The sequence below is a fragment of the Taeniopygia guttata genome, chromosome 6 (genome assembly GCF_048771995.1).
Source record: "Taeniopygia guttata chromosome 6, bTaeGut7.mat, whole genome shotgun sequence".
In the NCBI taxonomy this organism is placed as follows: Eukaryota; Metazoa; Chordata; class Aves; order Passeriformes; family Estrildidae; genus Taeniopygia; species Taeniopygia guttata.
This window is the reverse complement of record NC_133031.1, coordinates 22,979,058-22,999,657: the sequence shown is the minus strand read 5'-3', so window position 1 is coordinate 22,999,657 and position 20,600 is coordinate 22,979,058. Positions and strand designations below refer to the sequence as shown.

Genomic DNA, 20,600 nt, shown 5'->3' with positions numbered 1-20,600 from the left:
GAAGTTGATAAACCCTAGCAACATTCCCCATCAGGTCTAGACACGAGAATAAATGTAGCTTACAGTGTGGTACATTTGTTTCCTAGAAAGACTGCAAATCTAACGACTACCCACCCCCCATTAAAAAAATCCCAAAAAAAAAAAAAAAAAAAAAGAAAAAAATAAAACGACTCCCACGGGAAGAAGAAGGGAAATTAATTTGAACTGAAAAGCTGAAGAGTAGGGCCTCGACAGATAACAGAGGGAGGCTGAATGCAGATTCCAGCTCCAGAGACTGCTGGCAGAAGCCCCTCAGCAAACCCCAATCGCACAGTGCAGTGGGGGCGCAGCCCCGCACCGCACCCCACAGACCTGTGCCCGGGATGACACCGGGAGCCAGCGCGGCCGCGGGTGGCCGGGCACAGCTCGCCGTTCGGCGGGCAGAGCTCGCTGTTCGGCCCGCAGCCCACTCTGGCTGCCGGGGTGGGGGCTGCCCGGTATCACCGCGATTCTGCTGCGGCGTGGATCCGCCAGCATCTCACCAGGTGCGGAGAGAGCGCACGGTGCCGCCCGCCGCGGGGATGCTCCCGCACGGGGCGGGTGGGCGAACTCCTCGGTGCCCTGCGTACCGTCCGGGCCGGCGGTGCCGGTTGGCGGCCCCGCTCCGCCGGCCCCTCCCGCCGGGGCGCTGCAGGCCGGCTCCCGGTCGCACGTGGCGCGGCGGCCGCCCGCCCCCCGGCCCACGTGTGCCGCCGCGCCGTGCGGTGCCGTGCCGTGCGGTGCCGTGCCGTGCCGGCTCCCCGCTGCAGTCCCGGGGCGGCGGGCGGGCGCTGCGGTGCCGGCGCAGCGGCATGGCGGCGGGCCCGGGGCGCGGCGGCGGCGGCGGCTGGGGCCGGAGCCGGGGCGCCGTGCTGCTGCTCTTCTTCTCGCTGTCGCCGCGGCCGCCGGCCGGGGCCGCCTGGCTGCTGGGGCTGCGGCCCGAGGACACGACGCCGGGCCGGGTGTCTCTGGAGGGCGGCGCGGTGCAGGCGGCGGAGGGCAGCCGCTTCCTCCTGCGCCTCTACTTCCAGCCGCCGCCCGAGGGCAACGGCAGCCGCGGGCCGGCGGGGGAGCGGGAGCCGCGGCTGGTCTTCATCGAGGAGGCGGCGGCGGGGAGCGCGGCGGCGCGGGGCCCGGCGGAGCGGTGCCGGGAGCGCAGCGCCTGGGCCTCGGACGTGGAGGTGGTGGGGCCGCTGCGCTCGGGCGGCGCGGCGGGCTCGGCGCTGGCCGAGGTGCGGGTGCGGGAGCCGCGCAAGGGCGAGGCGGCGGTGGCGCCGGGCGGGCGGCTCTTCTCGCTGTGCGCTTGGGACGGGCGGGCCTGGGCGCACCACGGTGCGGCGGGCGGCTTCTTGCTGCGGGTGAGGCCGGCCGCCCCGCCGCTGGGCACCTGGCTGCTGCCGCTGCCCGAGGCGGGCTGGCTGCGGGCGCTGGGCGCCCTGCTGCTGCTGGGGCTGTCGGCGCTGTTCAGCGGGCTGCGCCTCTCGCTGCTCTCGCTGGACCCGCTGGAGCTCCGCGTCCTGCGCAACAGCGGCTCGGCCGCCGAGCGGGAGCAGGCGCGGCGGGTGCAGGCGGTGCGCGGCGGCGGCGGCACCTACCTGCTGTGCACGCTCCTGCTGGGGCAGGCGGGGGCCAACGCGGCGCTGGCCGGCTGGCTCTGCGCCTCGCTGCCCGGCGGCGGGCCGGCGGCGGCGGCCGGCGGGCCGCGGGGAGCGCCCTGGCTGCCGGTGCTGCTGTGCACAGCCGCCGTCTTCCTGGGCGGCGAGGTGCTGCCCTACTCGGTGTGCTCGCGGCACGGGCTGGCCATCGCCTCCCGCACGCTCTGCCTCACCCGGCTGCTGATGCTGGCCGCCTTCCCCCTGTGCTACCCGCTCAGCCGGTTGCTGGACTGGGCGCTGCGGCAGGAGCTCAGCGTCTTCTCTACGCGGGAGCGGCTGCTGGAGACGCTGCGCGCCGCTGGCCCCCACGGCGACCTGGTCCGGGAGGAGCTGGCCATGGTGCAGGGCGCGCTGGAGCTACGCACCAAGGTGGTGGAGGATGTGCTGACGCCGCTGGCCGACTGCTTCATGCTCCGGGCTGATGCTGTGCTGGACTTCGCCACCGTCTCTGAGATCCTCCGATCTGGCTACACCCGCATTCCGGTCTATGAGGGTGACCGACGCGACAACATTGTCGACCTGCTCTTTGTCAAAGACCTGGCCTTTGTCGACCCTGATGACTGCACTCCCCTGCAGACTGTCACCCGCTTCTACCGCCGCCCGCTCCACTGCGTCTTCAATGACACGCGCCTCGACACGCTGCTTGAGGAGTTCAAGAAGGGTGAGGTCGCCGGGCCACCCTCCACACCCCCCCCCCGGGGCTTCCCCTGCACCCCTCTACACCCCCAACGATTTCCAGGTCAGCAGCCTCCACGGGCAGCCCTGCATGGCCTCTTGGTAGGATGTGGCAGGTACCAGGGATGCTGGGGGGAATCGGTCCCTGCATGTGCTGGTGTGTTGATATTCCACCTGGTGTCACCTGGTGGAACATCCCCGGGTGGATTGAGGTCCAGCCCTTGTATCTGTGATGTTATGAAGACTGTAAGAGCCTTTGGCCTCATGGGTTGCAGGCTCAGTAGGTGAGCCTGTCCCCCAGGATGGCAGCAGTGGCCTGGCAGCATGGGCATGGCACCTGCCTTGCACCATTGCCCAGACAGCATTTGCTGCTCTGTTCTGTGCAAAGGAGTTTATGACAGGAAATCGCTTCTCATGACTTGGCTCTCACATTTTCAGCCTAGCAGTGAGAAGGAGGTCTACAAAGTGTTTCTATGCAAGTGATTTAAAGAAAGAAGAGAAGATTAAGCCCTTAGAAAGAGCTGTATTCCTTTTGCAGCTGTGACAGCATTCATAATGCAGCAGCTGCCAGCAGCCCGAGAGATGCTGAGAGCTGTATTTCATTAACCATACCTTGAGAATACGCACAGCATGTGTTTTCCTCTCCCACTGGGAGCTGTGTTTTGCCGCGTGTTACTCGCTACGTCATACTGTGGTGAGTGAGTCTAAGAAATGGCTGCAGCAGCGACATGCTGCATTATGTAATGCATGAGGGCAGCACTTGGCTCCTGGGCTGCCTGGTGCCGTTCTGCCGCAGGCAGAGCTGATCATATGAGAAAGGCCAACCTGGTCCACTCCAGATACAGAGAAAGCCTCTCTGTGAGTCATCTCCTGCTCGTTTTTGGAGGTGGGAGGAGAGGATAGGACATTTCTCAGTGTGCCAGGAATGTGCACATCAGATATATGCAGGACAGCATCTTCTCCAGAGATGTTCGGCTGTGTTCCCATACCACTCAGGATCACAGGCAGAGGAGTTCTGTGTGCCACCACCTGCCCTCTCTGCCCCTCAGCAGGACTGGAGACTCCCAATGGAGAAAAACAGAAAATTCTTGGGTTTTATAAAAGACTGTTAGCAAAAGCATTGCGATTGTTCTCTGGGTTCAGCCTTGGTGAGCTGCAGCAGTCCATGCCTGTCCCCTTCCTCCCATGCCAGTTGTCTCTTGTGTTCCTAATTCCTTATGTTCTTCGCAGTTCCTTCCTGTGTTTTCCTTCAATAGCACTGAAGTTCACCTGAGGTCTCTTCTACCTCTCTCTTGTCTAGAGATGTCAGATGATTTTTGCACCCTCTCCCTTGGTCAGGCTCCCCTGCAATTATCTGATTTACTTTGATACACTTTCCCTTCCAAATTTCTTCTACAGCATGGTACCCTATGGACCAATAGACCTATAAAAACTGACTTGTGGTTGCTTAGTTCCCTGCCCTTTGCTTGCTGTCCTCTGTGCCGTCCTTAAACAGAGTTGTTTGGTGTGTGCTGCTCTGTGAGCTCATGGGTATGGTAACAAACCTTGCTACCCACCCTGCACTTTCATAGCTGGTCTTCATCTCAGATGAAGATTATCCATCCTTCTTTAGCTTTGCTCCATTAAACTCTTGACATCACTTCAGGTTCTTCCTCCTTTTTATCTGTCTGCCATTGTGGCCTTCTGGGGTGTTTTGCTACAGCCCCTATTTAGAGCTCTCCCTAAGCCCTTTATCTACTCCCACCTCACTTCTCCTTGTCTTTTCTAAACTACATTGCTGAAAGTCTTGTTTTTGGTTTTCATATCTAACTCTGCATGGGGTTTAGGAATTCCAGCTCTTCCTCCAAATGTTCTTCTTCTCAAAAATTGATGTTTTATTCTGATTCATCTTTCCTCTGTTTGGAAGCATTTGGTCATCCCCAGCACCCTGCATTTGCAGTTACCCCCCAGCCCAGCCCTGAGCCCTCCTAAACTGTATTTTTCCAGTTCCAAATACAGGTTCTCGTGCTGGCTCCCACATGGTGACAGATGTTAGCTCCCAGCTGCCTTCAGCCCCATCCACTGCTGCGTCAGCCCTGTTCACTTGACTATTTAATTTTTAAAATAAAGATTTCCCGTTTGTAATTAAGAATCTTTATCACTGTCTCCTTTTCTGTGTCCATTTGAATTATGGTGAAGTATCTTGTTTGATCCAATCAAGGTTGCCTTCCATGGCCAGGTCTTCTGAGACACCTTCACTAATTAGAAAGTAGGCTGATTGCTTGTTGGCTCAGTGAGTGTTTAATGAAGGAATTCATCACTTCACACTTCCAAGGTGACTGCAGGACAGCAAATGCTCCCACTGATAAAGACCAGCCTCTTTCTAGGAAATTAAAGTCTCTGGTAAGGATGGGCATTAATAACCACTACCAAGTCCTTACGTCCCTCACAAACCTTTAGAAAAGCCAGATTTTCTTTCCTTTTCTCATTATTAACTCAAACAATTTTTGTATCTTTTGTTTATTTTTGTTATTATGATGTTTATACAAAATTCCTATAACATTTTATATCCTTCTTTCTTGGATAGCAATGTGTACTTCTGATCTGTTTCACTAATGATTAATGTTCTGCCACATCCACTATACCCATACTGTCATTTTTTTGCATAATGTATAAGTAACACAATTTCACTGCCAGAGCTCCTTGCCACAGTACACAAACATTTGTTCTTTCTTACTGAAAATGTCAAGGGATTATTAAATACAGCACTTTGGGACTCTTGCTCACACCTCTGACAGCACTTTAATTTTCTGTCTCCTACTCACCAGTATCTCACTATTATCCTTGTTTACCTGAGGCATTTCTTTTCTCTTGCTGTTCTGTCCCAGCTATGAAGAGAATCAGCCTTTTTTCCTCTTTGGTCTTCTATAGCAGGGTTTGAGGGGAAGCTTTCCTCCATTTGTTTCTAGGTATGCTCACAGTAACCTCGTTTGAGCGTAGTTCCATTAAGATGCATTGGTGTTTAACTTGATTTTAATCCACAGATGTGTCACAAACCACCTCTCCCCCAGCAGGACCTTGTGTGGAAGGGATAACCTTCCACAGACCTGTAGCATCAGCTTTCCGTTTAATTTAACATTTAAATTGTATTAAATAGTAGCACACACTCAGTAGCACGCAGGGAGCCACTGGCCCAGTGTGGCCATGGTGTCCAAGAGCAGCTGTGAGCGCCTGGTTAACAAAACCTGGCCCCTGCTCCATCTCAGAACTGGTCAAGCTCTTCACCCCTGCCTTTTCACAACCCTGCTGCTGCAGCCATTGTTTGATTTCTCTTTCAGTTCTGATTCCTGCAGAGAGGTGGTTAAACTGGTAGTCCAATGGGAACTGGGAAAAACCCAAAGAAGATTCCAAACACCAGAGGGGCAGTCTGGCCTGCAAGAGAATAGTGTAGTCTTCAACCCACAGTCCAAATGAGGAGGGCAGCTGCAGAAACCATATAGAAAAACAGCATTACAGCAGCGTGAGACAGGTTCAGCTGAAGGAAGGAAATACTTGTGCTGCAATATGGTTTTGACTTCATCTTCTCAGCAAAACTCAGCAAAAAGAACTCAGAAATAATGGGGGATGGATACCAAATGTGCCATCTTTTCAGGGAAACTAGACACAGTCATTTATAGAAGGTATACATTGTTGTGCAGCATTAATTGAGAAGTGCTAATGAAGGACCCTACACAAAATGTGTCCTGTCTTCACTAGAAATAAGAAAATACATACCAGTACAGTAATTTTAACATCTGCAGCCTGGTGAAAGAAGATGAAAATACTGAAGGAATGAAAAAATTTGGAGACAATCTCTTGGCAATTTGTATTGGTACATCTTGGAGCACCTGGCTTTATTCTGGGCTCCCAGGAGAAAGTACCTAATACGCCAAAAAAATAATTGCACCATATATAGCAAGGTACAGCTATGTCGGGAGGCAGATGAGCTTTCTGTAGGATAAACTTTACCTAGGGAATGTGGAGCTATGAGGAAGTCTTTATGCATTTATTCAGCGTGAAATGTTGTGGGTGATACAATCTGTTTCTCCTCCTTTCTTAAAGATAACCAAGCAATGCATGTTGCAGCTCCAGCCCAGTGATATAACTCCTCCTGGAAACCTCTGTGAGGTCCACCTCCTTGTTATGTAGTGCCTCTGGAAGTCACAGTCTTGTCCCTTCCTCAAGTTGTTTATGGGTTTTGTTGACTGCTTTCCTGGAAGGGTCTATATACAGCACCGACACCTTTCAGCAAGTAACTTTCCTCTGTCAGAGGAACAGTAGAAATGTGCTCTTAATGTTCATTTTCCTGCAGCAGGGCAGAGCCTGAGCTGCAACTCAAATTAGCCCTCTGTGGTTTGGCATCTTTTAAGAGTTACTAAAAATAAATTCTCCAAACCCCAAATTTCAGGCTTTGCAGGGAAAACAGCCTGTTCTGTGGAGGACAGCTCTGCCCTAGGGTCTGCCTTTACATTTCAAAATGTTCCACGGCCCCTATTAGACTTCTGCAAATTGAATGTAGCTGGAGAAGGTGCTTACATCTACCAGGAATTGGGGTCAGTACCATTTCAGATGCTTTTTTGTACCATCTTTCTGATCCCACAGGCATTGTAAGCACACAGTGTTGCTTCAAAATTAACTCAGCCTTCAAGAGATTTCTGCGAGTGTTTTAGTCACTCTGCTGGACATCTTGATGAGCTGAGGCAATGACCTCCCAAGGCAGTTGTATGGGTTAAGGAGCCAGTTTTTCCCAGGAACTATCACCTACACGTCCCCTGGAATGTGCCTGCCAGGCTGAGAGCAAGTGAGTTGCTGATAGACAAAAAATGGTCTCAGTGTCTCATGCTGCAGTTCTGCCTGAAACATTACTGTGCTTTTCCCACTGAACTGTGATAAATCTTGCTGTGTAAACTCTGGACTGCTGTACCCCACCCCAATAATCCCAGGATCAGGCCTGCTCTGGGCAAGCATTCAGCAAAGCCAGAAGGGAGCCAAGTCCTTGGGGGAGAGGGCACCCTGCCATCCACTTCCCTCCTCATAGCTGTAAAAGGCACCTTCCTGAGCTGTTGGGTGCCCAGGAGGTCAGGATCCTGTTGCACAACAGATGGAAGATGAGGTTCTGTGTCTCCTCTAATCTTCTCCTTACCTTCCTGATCTCCAGTAGTAATAGATGAGCTATTCCAAATGTTCCATCATTTTTGCAGTTTTCCTTAGGATTAGGAAAAGCACAAAAAGAGAATATGAGAAGGGCTACAAACAGATGTAAGCAGGTGAAGTTTTCGTCTCTGAGAAAGGTCTGGGTTAGGTTAGGATTTACAGTTTTTCCTTTACCTAGCTCTTATTCCTGTAGAGCTGTGTGGCCCTGCAGCCCTCTTGGTTATTTCCCCCCTGCTTTGATGGGCATTTCCTCTAGACACAACGTGTGCTTTCACCCATGGTGCAGAGCTGTGGTAACACAGGATCACACTCAGATACATTTCCGGTCCAAGGTGTTCAAATCAGGGTCCCCATTTTCTTCAGATGAAGGTCAGCAAGAGGGCACAGAGATGCTGGCAGCTTCTGTGAAGAGCTCTGAAGAAAAGTGCACAGAAAATAGATTGCAGTTACATCATGGTTGTTTCACAAATCAACATTATTTTAAAATTACTCTTTTTTTCCCTTCCATTTTGTAGCTGCAAAGGGTTCAGACACAGGTCTGTGCCTGTACCTTTGATCTCCTAATAATAGCTTCAGATCTTACCATAAAAATTTATGAAAATGAATTTCATGATCAGAATGTTCATCCTGTGGAACAAGAGATGAGGCTAAAGCATCTTTAAGATTCCTCTGGCAGGGTACATATATAAAAAAATTATAAATAAGTAGTCTGGGCACTATTTGAACCCAACAGCACTTTCTTTCCCAGAAGTCAAGGCATTTCCATGTGTTCAGACCCCATTCCCTCATTGGGGAAGATGCTTTGAGGTGGATCTATGAGCCCAAGGTCATTTAGGTGCCTATGAAAAACAAAGCTCCTAAAAATGGGCATAAAAGCTTTGGATATCTGTTCAGATGCTTGCTCCATCTGGAAGCTCTCAGCTGTTTATATTAGCTCTGTAATTTAGCATTTTGAGGCATTAACTTTCCACTGAAGCTGTTGTTTGAAAAGAGCAGATTTCATGTAGCTCATAAAGAATTTAGTGCAGTTGTATCCCATGCTGAGCAGACACTTAATCACCTATAGACTTCCTGTGCGAGAGCAGCCCTGCGGAGGCCGGCAGAGCTGCTCGCACAAGGAAAGTTAATTGCCCATTTGTTCTAGCATTTGCCAAACCAAGGCTTTGATTCTCAAGTGTTTCACTGTGCTTTCCTGGATCAGCGATAGCCCTGTAAAGTTTACATGTGACAGCTTGCTAGTGGGGAAGCAGCTCACCCTTATAATTCATCTCATTTGAGCTATCAAGCAGTGGTTACAACAGCACGGGTTTTGGAATCAGTTTTACAGATCTTAAAGCTGTTTTTAGATCAAGTTTGGGGGTTTGTTTAAATGATTTACGTCCCTTTGTTGTGCTCCCACTGAGACTGACCTGCTGGATAATGGCTGCAGAGGCAAACGTGACCCCTCTGGTGTCCCCAGGTCTGTCCCTATGCCACCCTCCCTTAGACATTGTTTCCAGCTCATTGCCCAGACTCTGCCCTTGTACATGCTCTAACGGCCACTGCTTTTCCTGCTGCAAGTGCAGCAGCTCCCAGGGCTGGGCAGAGGGACCTAGCTGAGCTTGGCAGCGTTGCCCAGGAGGGAACAAGCCATGGCCACACAGCCAAAGCACCTGCAAACCCTCCACCAGAACGTATGGGGTCTGTTAAAAAGCTGATGGGAGGCGATCCAGGACCCAGTCAGGTCAGGGGGGTGGGGCACAACTTTGCGAATGATCTCATGTCCCTCAGGTGGGAAATCGGAGCATGTCAGCCCTCTCCCAGAGGGGAGCAGCTGCGAGCAGCACTCACTTAAAGGACCGGGACTGGCTGGCATTCAGGGCTTTTTGTGACGTGGATACCAGCTGGCCAGGCATGGGCTGGGATCAGCTCTCTCAGTACGGGCAGCAGCAGCCACACTGACCTGCAACAATTTTCTGTTGTTTGGTACCTGCTCTAGTGTGGGTATTAGCCTGGAAACATGAACCTGGGGGCTTGGAGTGTGAATACAAGTGTTTATTTTCTGTGAAAATAAAGAACTCTGGAGTGCTCTAACAGCCCTACTGGCTCTGCCCCCAGTGCAGTGAAACCATGGGTCTCCTTCCAGGCTAATGGTGCTGGGATATTTCTAAATAATCTCATTTGCAGCTATGTGAACATGGAGCTTGAATCACATTTCTAGTGTAAATTGCAGTGTCGAGGTAGGTGTTTGGCCAAAAAAAGAATTGCCTCCATCACTCTCTGACTGCCTTTAAGTAGCACCTAAGCTTTTTGTAAGGGCTTGGTGGTTTTGGGTTGCATGTAAATGTCATTAACAACAAGCTCTCGGCCAAAAGAAATAACTTTTTCCCCCTCCTCGCTCACACAAGGACTTGTAGGAGACCAGATGGCCCCAGTGTTTGGGAGCAGAGTTTGGCAAAGGAGACCTTTTCAAAAGCTGGACCTTGCTAAGATGAAACATAGCTGTCGCTGCTGTCTTGCAGCCAACTCCTCTGCTTTTTTCTTCTTAAGTGCTGTGTTGCTTTATTACCCACTGAACAGAAAAGATGCACAAACCTATGCATGAAAGGAGTGAAATAGCCCAGTCTAAAGAACATGCTGAATTTTCAGTGCCCCAGGGCTATTGATTTGGTTTTTTTAAAGTAAATCTCAGTGCTACTTGCTGCAATGTTATGTTCTCATTTCTAAATCTGTAGGCGTGGGAGGCAGCGAGCTGCTCTCTGAAATCTTGCAATAAAAGCTTGGTATGAGGAGGAGGGAATTTATACTGTGGAAAATGCCCAAGATGTGCTATGAGAAATGTATAGTGCTGATCTTCAGCTGAGAAATGTCATCTGCTGGTCTCAGATCCAGGGCAGGGTTATTTGAAGGTCGCCTGATCCCCAGCAAGACGTGTTTGTGGCACTGCCAGGCTGCTCTGGCTGTGCTTGTCCCCGTGCCTCTGCGGGTCAGGAAGGAGCTGTGCACCAGGCAGGAGCCCACCCTGCCACATCTTTATGCATGAATGCTGCTCACATCCCTTGTCGGGAGCAGCAGGAGAGCTTGTTGGGATGAGCTTATGGGAGGAGTGGATGCGAGGCAGCTGCACAGCAGAGAGGACCTGCCCCTGTTTTGGGTGGCCATTGCTGCTCAAAGAGCTCAGCTCCGAGCCCATGGGGAAAATGAGGTGTTAGCAGCTTCCCAGAGGTCACTGCAGCACTTTGGGTTTATGCAAGCATTGCAACAGGAGACCCCAGGGGTGCAGAGCAAACAGAGGGAGGGAAGTTTTTGGCTGTGGTGCCAGTGAGGGTGCTTTTAAATAAAACTAGAGGTTGAGAATCTGTGTGCACTGCTGGGCAGTGTGGGAGTCAGACTCAGTGCTGTTGAGGGGCAGGTCCAAGAACATGCTGGAGCTAGAAACCCAGAAGTTGTTTGTGGCTTGGAAGCTGGGTTCCGGTCAAGATGCTGAGCAGGAACATAAATCAGAGCAGCCAGTAAAGGAAGGGAGAGGCTGAAAAAGTCAAAACAGCTTACAGAGAGCTGGACATGCAAAAACAAATAGAAATGTTTCAAGTATGCCAAAACCAAGAAACTTGAGAATGTGTCAGCAGAACTGCCATCTTACAAGGGACAAGTGAGGAAACTGAAACTGTGATCCAGGAACACTGGAACTTCCAAGCAGGAGTCAACATCGTTGAAGCTGAAGGTTCTGGACTCAGTCTGCTATGCTGTCAAGGGCAGGACTCGGATAAGAATTTCAGGTGCAAGCTGATGGGTTGAAAAGTGTTCAGTGTCAGCATCCAGTTGGTTCACCCAAGAGTTCTGTAGGAGGTGGGCTGAAAGCTGCAAACAAACATTTGTATTTCTGCATTAAAACCAGCTGCTGTTTCAAAGAGATGGAAATTTTGCCCATATTTTACAAAAAACCTTAGTACTGGTCTATGTAGTGATAGATAGAAAGATGAGGGGGAGCTGTTCCTGGCAATTTAATAGGAAAGATAATTAGCAATAGAATAAGAAAACACCAGGAGGATATGGGAAATCAGTAGAGACAAGGACACATTCACATTTCTGTGTTGGAGAACATTGCCTCATTGCTCTGTTAAGAGCTGTTTCATGCCAGTGAAATGGAGGGTAAGGAAAAGATGGTATAATTTACACTTTATTCCTGCACAGGAGGCTTTCAAAGAGCTGAGCAGAGTGACTCATAGCCTCGATAAAGAGGGAAGGTAGCCCCAAAAAAGAGCCTACATGTACAAGTCTGGACAGCTGCTGCCCTGTTAGGCTGGGCTGCATGTCCAGCCCTTCTCCTTGAGTTAGCACACTTGGGTGGGTTTGGGTGGCAGTGTCTGCTGTGATCTGTGCCTCCCACCAAACCCTGCCCACCTCCCTGCCCACCACACTGGGAGCCACTGTCAGGATCACCGGGCCAGGTGTCTCACTGGCACTCTGCTTTTCCCCTGCAGGAAAGTCCCACCTGGCCATCGTGCAGCGGGTGAACAATGAAGGGGAAGGAGACCCGTTCTACGAGGTGATGGGCATTGTCACCCTGGAAGATGTCATTGAGGAGATCATCAAGTCCGAGATTCTGGATGAGACGGATCTGTACAGTTAGTGTCCCAGAGCAGCTACTGCAGTTGCAGGAGCCAGGGTGGGAGCCTGCACAGACAGACAGATGTGGGTAGGAAACAGGCCAGAGCAAGTTGTGGTCCTTCCCCAGAGTGATTTGCTGTCATGATGGGAAAGACAAGAATGATGGAGAGATGCTGGTCAAGTGTCCCTATCTTGGATGCTCAAGATAGAGAAGTACCAGCATCAGCAGTGGGTGGCTGGGCAGGGCCTGACCTAGGAACATCTATGTTGGGCACGAAATGGGTGGTTCCCAAGTTCATTTGCAACTCTGGGCGATGCATCCAGCCTGGAGAACCCACAGCTTGTTCTTAAGGAACAAGTGTGTTTTACAGTCCTGCTCCCTGCCCTGGGAGCTGCTTCCAAGGCTGCATGCACAGCAGGTTTTATGTGCCCCACTGCTCCATCTGCTGCTCCCCAGCAGCCCTGCCATAGGGTGCAGCCAGACATGCCTGTCCATACATGTGCATGTGACGTGGGGCCCTGCAGCTGCAGCAGCTCTGTGGCTGCTGCAGGGGAGTGACCGCTCTGCTCTGCCTGCAGCTGACAATCGGAAGAAGGAGCGAGTTCCCCACCGGGGACGCAAGCCCCAGGATTTCTCCATCTTCAGGCTCTCAGAGAGTGAGATGAAGGTGAAGATCTCCCCGCAGCTCCTCCTGGCTACCCATCGGTTCATGGCAACAGGTACACTTGCCCTTGTGCAAGCCCTGCAGCACCAGCCCCACAGGGCATCCCTAAGCCATTCCTGGGTTGGGCTCCCCCCCACTGAGCAATTTCCACCTGCTGGACCTACAGCCTGGACATCCCACTGCCCTACCAGTGCAGGTCTGCATTTGGCTCCCCTCCTGGCAGTGGGTGCTTAGGCTGCAGGAGCAGGGCCGTGCAGCTCAGAGCACGAGGGGTTCCCAGCAGTCCTGGCCTGCTGAGCACAGCATTGCCTCCCTTCTAGAAGTGGAGCCTTTCAAGTCCCCCTACCTCTCCGAGAAGATCTTGCTGCGGCTCTTGAAACACCCCAATGTCATCCAGGAGCTCAAGTACGACCGAAAGAACAAGAAGGCAGCAGAGCATTACCTCTACCAGCGCAACCGCCCTGTTGACTACTTTGTCCTCATCCTGCAGGTGCCTGGGCAGCAGCAAGCAGAGGGTGGCAGGGTGTGGCCCTGTTTTCTCCTTGCCACCTTGTTCTAAGCTGCTTCTGTCAGCAAAGATGCCCATCCTTTTGTATGGGACAGCCGGGGTCCCTGCAGCCCGGGGTGGGTCAGGAGCACGGGGTGCTTCTCTGAGAGGGTTTTCCTCCTCCTTCCAGGGGAAAGTGCAGGTGGAGGTCGGCAAGGAAGGACTACGGTTTGAGAATGGGGCGTTCACCTACTATGGTGTCCCTGCCATCATGGCTGTTGTCTCCTCAGGTGAGGCCGCTGTGGGCTCCCTCTGCCCTTGCTGCAGCAGAATCCATGGAGGCTAAACCAGCTGGTGCCAGGAGAAGGGGCTGGCCATGGGTAGGGTGGCCCTGCTTTGGGGCATGGGGCAGGAGCCCTTCTTCCGCTATTCCCACACCTCCAATTGTTGTTTCAGAAAACGATGTGCGAAAAATGGGAAGCCTGGCAGGATCCTCCTTCCTACGTAAGTATTTTGGGACAGGCTGAGGCCCTAAAACCTCTCTGCAGCACTGGCTGGCTGGAGGAGCAATGGCTTTTCTCCCATGCAAAACAGCTCAGACTCTGTGCTGAGAGAAACAACATGCTGAGGGGCTGATGGAACAATGACTCCACAGAGTGACTTGGAGGTCCCTCTGAGGTCCCTTTGATGTACTTTTGAAATTTCTACCATATGCTGGCTCTCTGCTAGTGGGTCCCAGCACGGCTGGTGCTGCAAGGGGCAGTGCCCACAGGTGGGTGTTATACTCATTCTAGGTCTCAGCATAACACCTCTAGACCCATTTGACTTCCTGAGGCTCAGGCACGACCTGAGCATGGGCCCCACATTGGGCTGCTTGGGAATTTCAGAGATGGGTTGATTTACCTGTGAGCTATTTGCACATGGTGGTGGGAAATTAGCCAAGTGCCAATAAATTCCCTGCCTGCAGAGCTGATGGGTTAAGAAGCAGATCTCCTGCTTGCAGCAGTTAAGAGGGAACACTGATTAGGGGAGACTGAGAGGTACCCCCTTCTTTGCTATAACCTCTACAAAGGTTTGGTCCCGTGTGGCTCAGGAGCAGGTTGAGGTGCTGCCCAGTCCCAGTCCATCATCATCCAAACCCCAGATGTTGCAGTCACATCTGCAGTGCTGATGGTAAGCTGAGATGCTCTACCTGCCTAATCAAAACAGGGACCTACTAAATGCAATCTTTAGGGAGATGTTAAGAGGAATGTCATCAAGAGAACAGGGGCAGTCTCTTGGGGCAGGTGGCTCGCTCCAGTGGGTCCTAATCTTTCTGCAGCTCTAGGGTTCACCTGTTTGCTGCTGCTTGCTCTGCCTCTGTGCAAAAGGCTGGCTCGTGGACTGATGGATTAACCCCTCAGTGCGCATTCCTGCTTTGCCCTGTGTCCACAGTGCAGTCAGTCTGGAGAGAGGAAATCAATGAAGTGGCCAGTTTGTGCCAGGGTGTTGCTGGATGGCCCAGTGTCCTGTATCCTAGGTGAGACTCCTCACGGGCCCACAGGGGCCCAGGCTGCCCACGGGCCTTGGGCCAGGCAGGGCAGAAAAGCAGCGGGAGCTGTGTCAGAGCAGCCATGCATGGCTGCAGTGCCGCCTGCTGGGACACTGCTGCTCAGGGCTCCTTTGCTCCCAGTGCTCACGCATGACACTGTCATGAGGTGTTTTCTGCCATGCAGCCACTCCTGCCTCCAGTGGACAGACCTGTGTCACACCCCTGGCCAGCAGGGAAGCAGGCTGGGAGGCAGAAGTGACAGGGCATCTCCCTTGTGGTGGAGGCTGGCTCTTTCCTCCTTGAAGAAAAGTCCAGCAGAAGGGACTGTGAGTAAAGTGTCGCAGCTGAGAATTTAGGTTATTATTAATTTAGGTTGTTATTAATTAACTGTTACGCAATTGTTTTATATCCAGCTGATCTTTGGCATTGGTGCTGTGTGGTGACAAATGCTGTGGGAGGGTCAGGCAGTGGGAGCACGGAGTCAATGAGTTATCAACTATCCTTTGCTCCCATCAGGACAAGGTCATTCCAAGCAGTGCTTCATGCTGGTGTCTTTTTTTATTTGCAGATCATTTTGATTCAGGGGAGGATACGTAGCAGGAATTCCTGTGAGTGCAGCAGGGAGATTAGAAAAGGGGACTGCAGGGCAAGTTTCCTGGGGGTTTTACATTTGAAGCAATTTTAAAACATTAATCACATAGGCAGCAGATAGTTCCTAGAGTGTTGCAGCTGTGCTGTGGACACAGTGGCTGGAGGTAGGGCAGGACACCTCGGCAGGAGGGCTGGCAGCTGGGGGAATCATGGCAATGGCTGGAGTAGGGGCTGGCAGCCAGCAGGCTCACATCTCCCACTGCTTTCAAGGTGGGCAATGGCAGTGGTGAAAGCAGAGACTGGCAAGTGTTAAGGAGCGCATCACTCACCCTGTGTGTTGGTCTCTCCATGCTCCCCCATCCCCTGTGGCATGGCCCAGGAACACTCTTGAGGGCAGCAATCACCAGGAGGGGGAATGGGCTGCCCTATAAATTGTCATTGCTGCTGTAACCCATGGCAATAAAACACAGAAAGTGAGTGTCTATGATTTACCTTCTCTGTGGCAATGGGTCAGGCAGCCCAGATGCAGAGTCCTGGCTTCTTGCAGTTCCCGCAAGGATCAGCCCCCAGTGGGTTGCTCTTCTCAGCATCACCCAAAAGCTTTTGAGACCCAGGACCTTGCAAGGAACTGCAGACAGCCTGACATGAATCCCTTTGCTTTGCATCACCATGAGGAGCTTCTGTCAGCCCCTGCCTGCAGCTGTGGGGCTGGGGCAGCGACTTTTGCAGAGCATATTCCTTCTCTGCCATGTGCCTGCACACACAGAAGCATCCCAGATACCAAGTGCAGTGATTTAGCTTCCACCCATTTCCTAGGTGGCATAAGCTGATCACAAGGTCCCCTATCCTGGCAATGGCTGGTAAAGGGTTAGAGCCAAGTGCCGGCACTTAACTCATGGGGGAGAGATGCTTTCTATCCATGCCAGGGCTCCAGGAAGTTGTGTGGCTCTGCAGACAGGCCTGGCAGGAGCAGATTCCCCTTGCCACCCTCACTTCCCCCTACCCTGTCACAGAGCAACCTGCTGATACACAACTTCCAAGTCTCTGTTGCTGCCTGTGGCCCTGTCCCCAGGACTGGCGGGCACCTCTCCAGAGCAGAAGCAGGAGGGTATAAACAGGGTGGGAAGGGATGCTGGAGACAGCAATGGGAGCTCAGCCCGGGACTGCTGGCACAGGATTCTTTTTCTTATTCTTCCTCTTGGTCTGTATCCCACCCTCACCTCCATCCCTCACCTCTCCCCTGGGTCCCCTCCTTCCTTCTCCCTCCCTCTCTCTGCAGTGCCTGTCTCAGTGTCCCGTACTTTCGCCTTCAGCAGAGGGGACTCCCTGGCTGGCTCTCCAGGTAACAGGGCATGGCTTTGGCCAGGGCCCTCTGCATGTGGTAGGCTCTTTCCAGCACCCTGTCCACGGTGCCCCAACCCCCTCCACCCTGCATGCTGGGCAGTACCCATGGCACCCCTCACTGGCTGGAGCATTGGTGGCAGACTGGGGCCAGCAGTCCTGCCACAGCCTCCCCAGTATGATGCAAATCCCTGGAAGAATGGGATGGGGACAAGGGGAAGCCATGGGCTTGGGCTTTCTTTGGTGTGCACTTCCTGTAATTTCCTGCACTTAGCTCTTGGGGTTTTGGCTTGCTGCTTTCGGTGACAGTGACCTGCAGCCCTGCATGCCTATTGCCCTGCCCCCTTGCTTTCTGCTGATCTGGGTAATAAGAGGCATTTTAGCAGCAGAGCAAAGTCAGCAGGACTTCACCTATGCAAGGGACAAGCTGCCTTTGTTCCCTAATAAATCACTGACTAGGCAAAATCCATCATGCTGTGTGTCAGAGGCCACGCTGTGTGTCAGAGGCCATCAGTCAATGTGAGTGACAGACTAGCTTGCCATGGCAGCCTCTCCTCCTGATCTGTCATAGTTGGGGTGAACAGGAGCATGCCCTTGAGACAGGTTAAGCAAATACTCACAGGCTGCTGGCTCAAGCAGGAGAAGTGCCAAATGTGGTGCAGAAGGCCGGCATTAACGGGAGAGCTGTCAGTGACAGGCAGCCAGCAGCCCTAACCTCTGCTGCTGGCACCAGGTCAGAGTCCTGCCCAATCCCTTCGCTTTGTGTGGGGCTGGCATGGCACAGTGTCCACACCAACCTGCACTGAGGAGGACAGGCTGCAGGACCCACTCAGGGCCCCGGCCAGCCCCTTGTCCTGGGGAATAGCCACTGGAGGTGACTGGTCCTACACTGGCACTGGGAGCCCAAGCAACACCACGAGCGAGAGTTGAGTGTTTGCCGCTCTCTCTGCTGTCCCCTCCTGCAGTGAACAGGTCACCGTCGCGCTGCAGCGGCCTCAACCGCTCCGAGTCCCCCAACCGGGAGGACTATGGAGGCAGCAGCACGCAGCTCCACAGCAGCAGCAACAACATCTACACGCCCGACTACTCCGTGCACATCCTCTGTGACGTGCAGTTCGTCAAGGTACGGGCAGGGCTGGCAGGGACTGTCCCACCCCAGCCACCCCTGTCCAGGTGCCCTCTTGCCCCACTGTGCCCCAGGAGCCTGGTGGGTGCCCAGCGGGTGCTGAGGAGTCTTGCACTTACTCCTGCTGTCTGGAGGTTTGGAGCCACCAAGTCTCCGAGAGGCACCGCTGGTGCCCACTGAGCTGGGTGCACGTCTGTGTGCCCAGGTGACCCGGCAGCAGTACCACAACGCGCTGGTGGCCAGCCGCATGGACAGCTCACCTCAGTCCCCTGACATGGAGGCCTTCGACAGGGATTCAACCAAGGCCTCAACTGCACGGGGAACCCCACAGACCCCCAAGGAGGACCCTGCCACCCTCCTGAATGAGAGGAACAACACCATGTGTGAGTCACCCAACAGCATTCCTCCCCATGTCCCCCAGGGGTCTGTGCTGGGGCCCTCTGGCATGATGCACACACCACCTCTGCCATGCAGTTGCACATGGAGTGGGCGTTTGCATACACACACAGCTGTGGGTGCCTGCACAACTGCCCGTGTGCAGGCAGGTAGCTCCTCATTGCCTTGTGCTCGTGTCCCCCGCGGTCCCTGGCAGCTGGACTTGCTGCCATGGCCGGCATCCTGCCACGTCCTGCCCCGGGGCACAGCACCTCCCTGCCCCGTGTCCCCGCAGGCAGCCGCTCTGAGGGGCCGCGCAGTCCCAGCGAGTCGGTGTTCCTGCGCATGGAGGCCATCCCCTTCATCCAGGAGGAGCTGGCTGACAGCGAGAACAGCAAGCGGCAGAGTGAGTCTGGCGGGGGGCACACACCCCTGACCCCGGGGCTGGCGAGGCCACGGTGCCCTGAGGTGCTGCAGCCATGCTGGGCTTTTGCAGACAGTGAGTGCTGCGGAACCGTCCTGGAAGCAGAGTCCACAGGTCGAGAGGCCGGGACCGGCTCATCGCCGAGCAGCTCTGAGGAGGCACTGGGCAAGAGGCTGCTGAGATCCCTCAGTGAGTGACTGACCCGGGGACGGCACGCCCAGGGGAGAGCTCTGCCTCAGCACCCCGCTGCCTGTGCCCGCTGTTCCCCAGCCCTGTCCTGGGACACCCTGCATGGGGCTGGTGTGGAACGGGGGACAACCTAGTTCCCTGTCAGTACCTCAGCAGAAGGCAAAACTGCACCGAGGGCTGGCTCAGGCAGAGGCCTGAGCATAGGCCCAGCCCTATGCACCCCAGCCCCATGCACCCCAGCCCCATGCACCCTTGGCTCCCAGCACCCCAGCCCTAAGCACCCTTGCTGCTGCAGGTGGGCGCAAGCAGCGGACGTCATCAGAAGGTGAGAAGTCGCCTGAAGAAAGCTCCAATCTCACCCCATTAATCACCTGAGCAGCAGCGTGGCCAGAGCACAGTGCTGGAGGCCCATGCAGACTGGAGGTAGGAACCTGCCTCTTGGTGAGACATTCCTTTCCCAGAAAGTGGGAGGTCACTCATTTTAAATAGGGTAAAACAAGTTTCAGGCAGCAAGGCCAAATGGGGTGGTTTGGAGCCCATGCAGGTTTGCGTGTCGGTGGGGGCTGGAGCAGGATCAAGGGATATGGAGCAGGATCTGCTCTCAACAGCAGACTGGATGTCAGAGATGAGTGAGACCTCGGCTCATGTTTTCACTGTCTGCACCAGTGTACACCTGAGCTTGGCTAGGAAGGCTGCTGCAGGCTTGAGCAGCAGCAGGTCAGAGGGCAAGCTCTGGCCACCTGCACCAGGCTGTGCTTGTGTCTTCCAGGTCTGCAGCATGGGGGTCTCCTGCCGTGAGGCTCACGTCCAACAGCAGGAGGTCTGCACTCGCCCACTGCCCGTCTGCCCGCTCGTGCCGCCCCTCCCTGCAGGATTTGTGCAGAGCCCCATCCCCAGGCGAGAAAGGATGTACCCCCAGCAGGGCTGAACCACCCAGGCAGCCTGGACCAGCTAGCTGGAGACCAAGGGCCCTTGCCCTTACCCAGCTGCTCCCTGGTAGCATCTGGTCTCAAGGAAGAGGTGGAAAAAGGAAAGATGAAAAAGTGTCTGTCACGGCATCCCTGCAAGCAGTGCAGGGAGGGGCAGCCCAACCCAGAACTGCCCTTTAACATCATTTACCATCCCCATCCCAGCGAGGCTCGGAGCCCTGCAGTGCCGGTGCTGCAAGATGTGGTCTCCAGCACGAGGAGAATGTGCTATTTGGGGGGTGCCATGCGCAGCTCAGGGCCCCAGCACACCTTTGTGCTGTGCCTGGTGACACACCCGCTTGCCTCGCTCACGCTGACCATGGACACGGCCCAGCACCCCCAGAGCCCTGCCAGGCACAGGGCAAGGAGCCCCCGAGTGCAGCCCCCTCTCCATGCTGCATTGGACCATCCTCCCCTCCGCACACGCCTGCCGCTGGGAGGGAGGCTCGCACCGAGACTTCGGGGTGGAACAGACCAGTCAGTAGTTTTTGTAGAGGCTCAACGCAACAGGGATATCAACATTAAAAGTGATTTTTCCCTGAGCAATGCCCTCTCTGTGTCCATGGGTGTAGGGAAAGACGCTAACCCTCCCAGCAGGCCAGGCTGTCCTCACCCCTGCCACCCAGGGCCAGGGGTGCCTGGAGTAACAGGACTAAGATCACTGAGAATGGGTCAGCAAGTGCTGCCTCATTTCCTGCCTTGAAGCTGGGCTCTCTGTCACTCCTGCTGCCAGGACAGCACTTGGCAAGCAGGGAGATAAGCCTCAGCAGTGCAGACAAGGACTGGGGAAAAC

The 20,600-nt window shown here is 54.0% G+C and overlaps 1 protein-coding gene across 2 annotated transcripts; it reads left to right on the top strand.

Annotated features, from left to right (window-relative positions):
* Window positions 1–686: 686 nt before the first annotated feature.
* On the top strand, window positions 687–20,349 carry CNNM1 (cyclin and CBS domain divalent metal cation transport mediator 1). 2 transcript variants are annotated; one of them, XM_041717176.2, is made up of 13 exons: window positions 724–2,334; window positions 11,984–12,127; window positions 12,690–12,830; window positions 13,096–13,265; window positions 13,453–13,552; window positions 13,719–13,766; window positions 16,664–16,726; window positions 17,691–17,848; window positions 18,057–18,234; window positions 18,522–18,632; window positions 18,723–18,839; window positions 19,135–19,262; window positions 19,609–20,349. In XM_041717176.2, exons 1-12 carry the CDS (start codon window positions 831–833, stop codon window positions 19,212–19,214), a joined length of 2,814 nt encoding a protein of 937 aa, XP_041573110.2. In that variant the 5' UTR covers window positions 724–830; the 3' UTR covers window positions 19,215–19,262; window positions 19,609–20,349. The 2 variants fall into 2 exon arrangements, with proteins under 2 accessions (XP_072787267.1, XP_041573110.2); XM_072931166.1 differs by having other exon boundaries at window positions 687–2,334; window positions 18,522–18,839.
* The last annotated feature ends 251 nt before the right edge of the window (window positions 20,350–20,600 follow it).

Bases quoted from the DNA above. Each gene is read 5' to 3' on its own strand.
- CNNM1 (XM_072931166.1), top strand. From the start codon at position 831: ATGGCGGCGGGCCCGGGGCGCGGCGGCGGCGGCGGCTGGGGCCGGAGC. The intron at 12,831-13,095 runs GTACACTTGCCC...CCTCCCTTCTAG, and splicing joins CCATCGGTTCATGGCAACAG to AAGTGGAGCCTTTCAAGTCC. The intron at 13,553-13,718 runs GTGAGGCCGCTG...TTGTTGTTTCAG, and splicing joins CATGGCTGTTGTCTCCTCAG to AAAACGATGTGCGAAAAATG.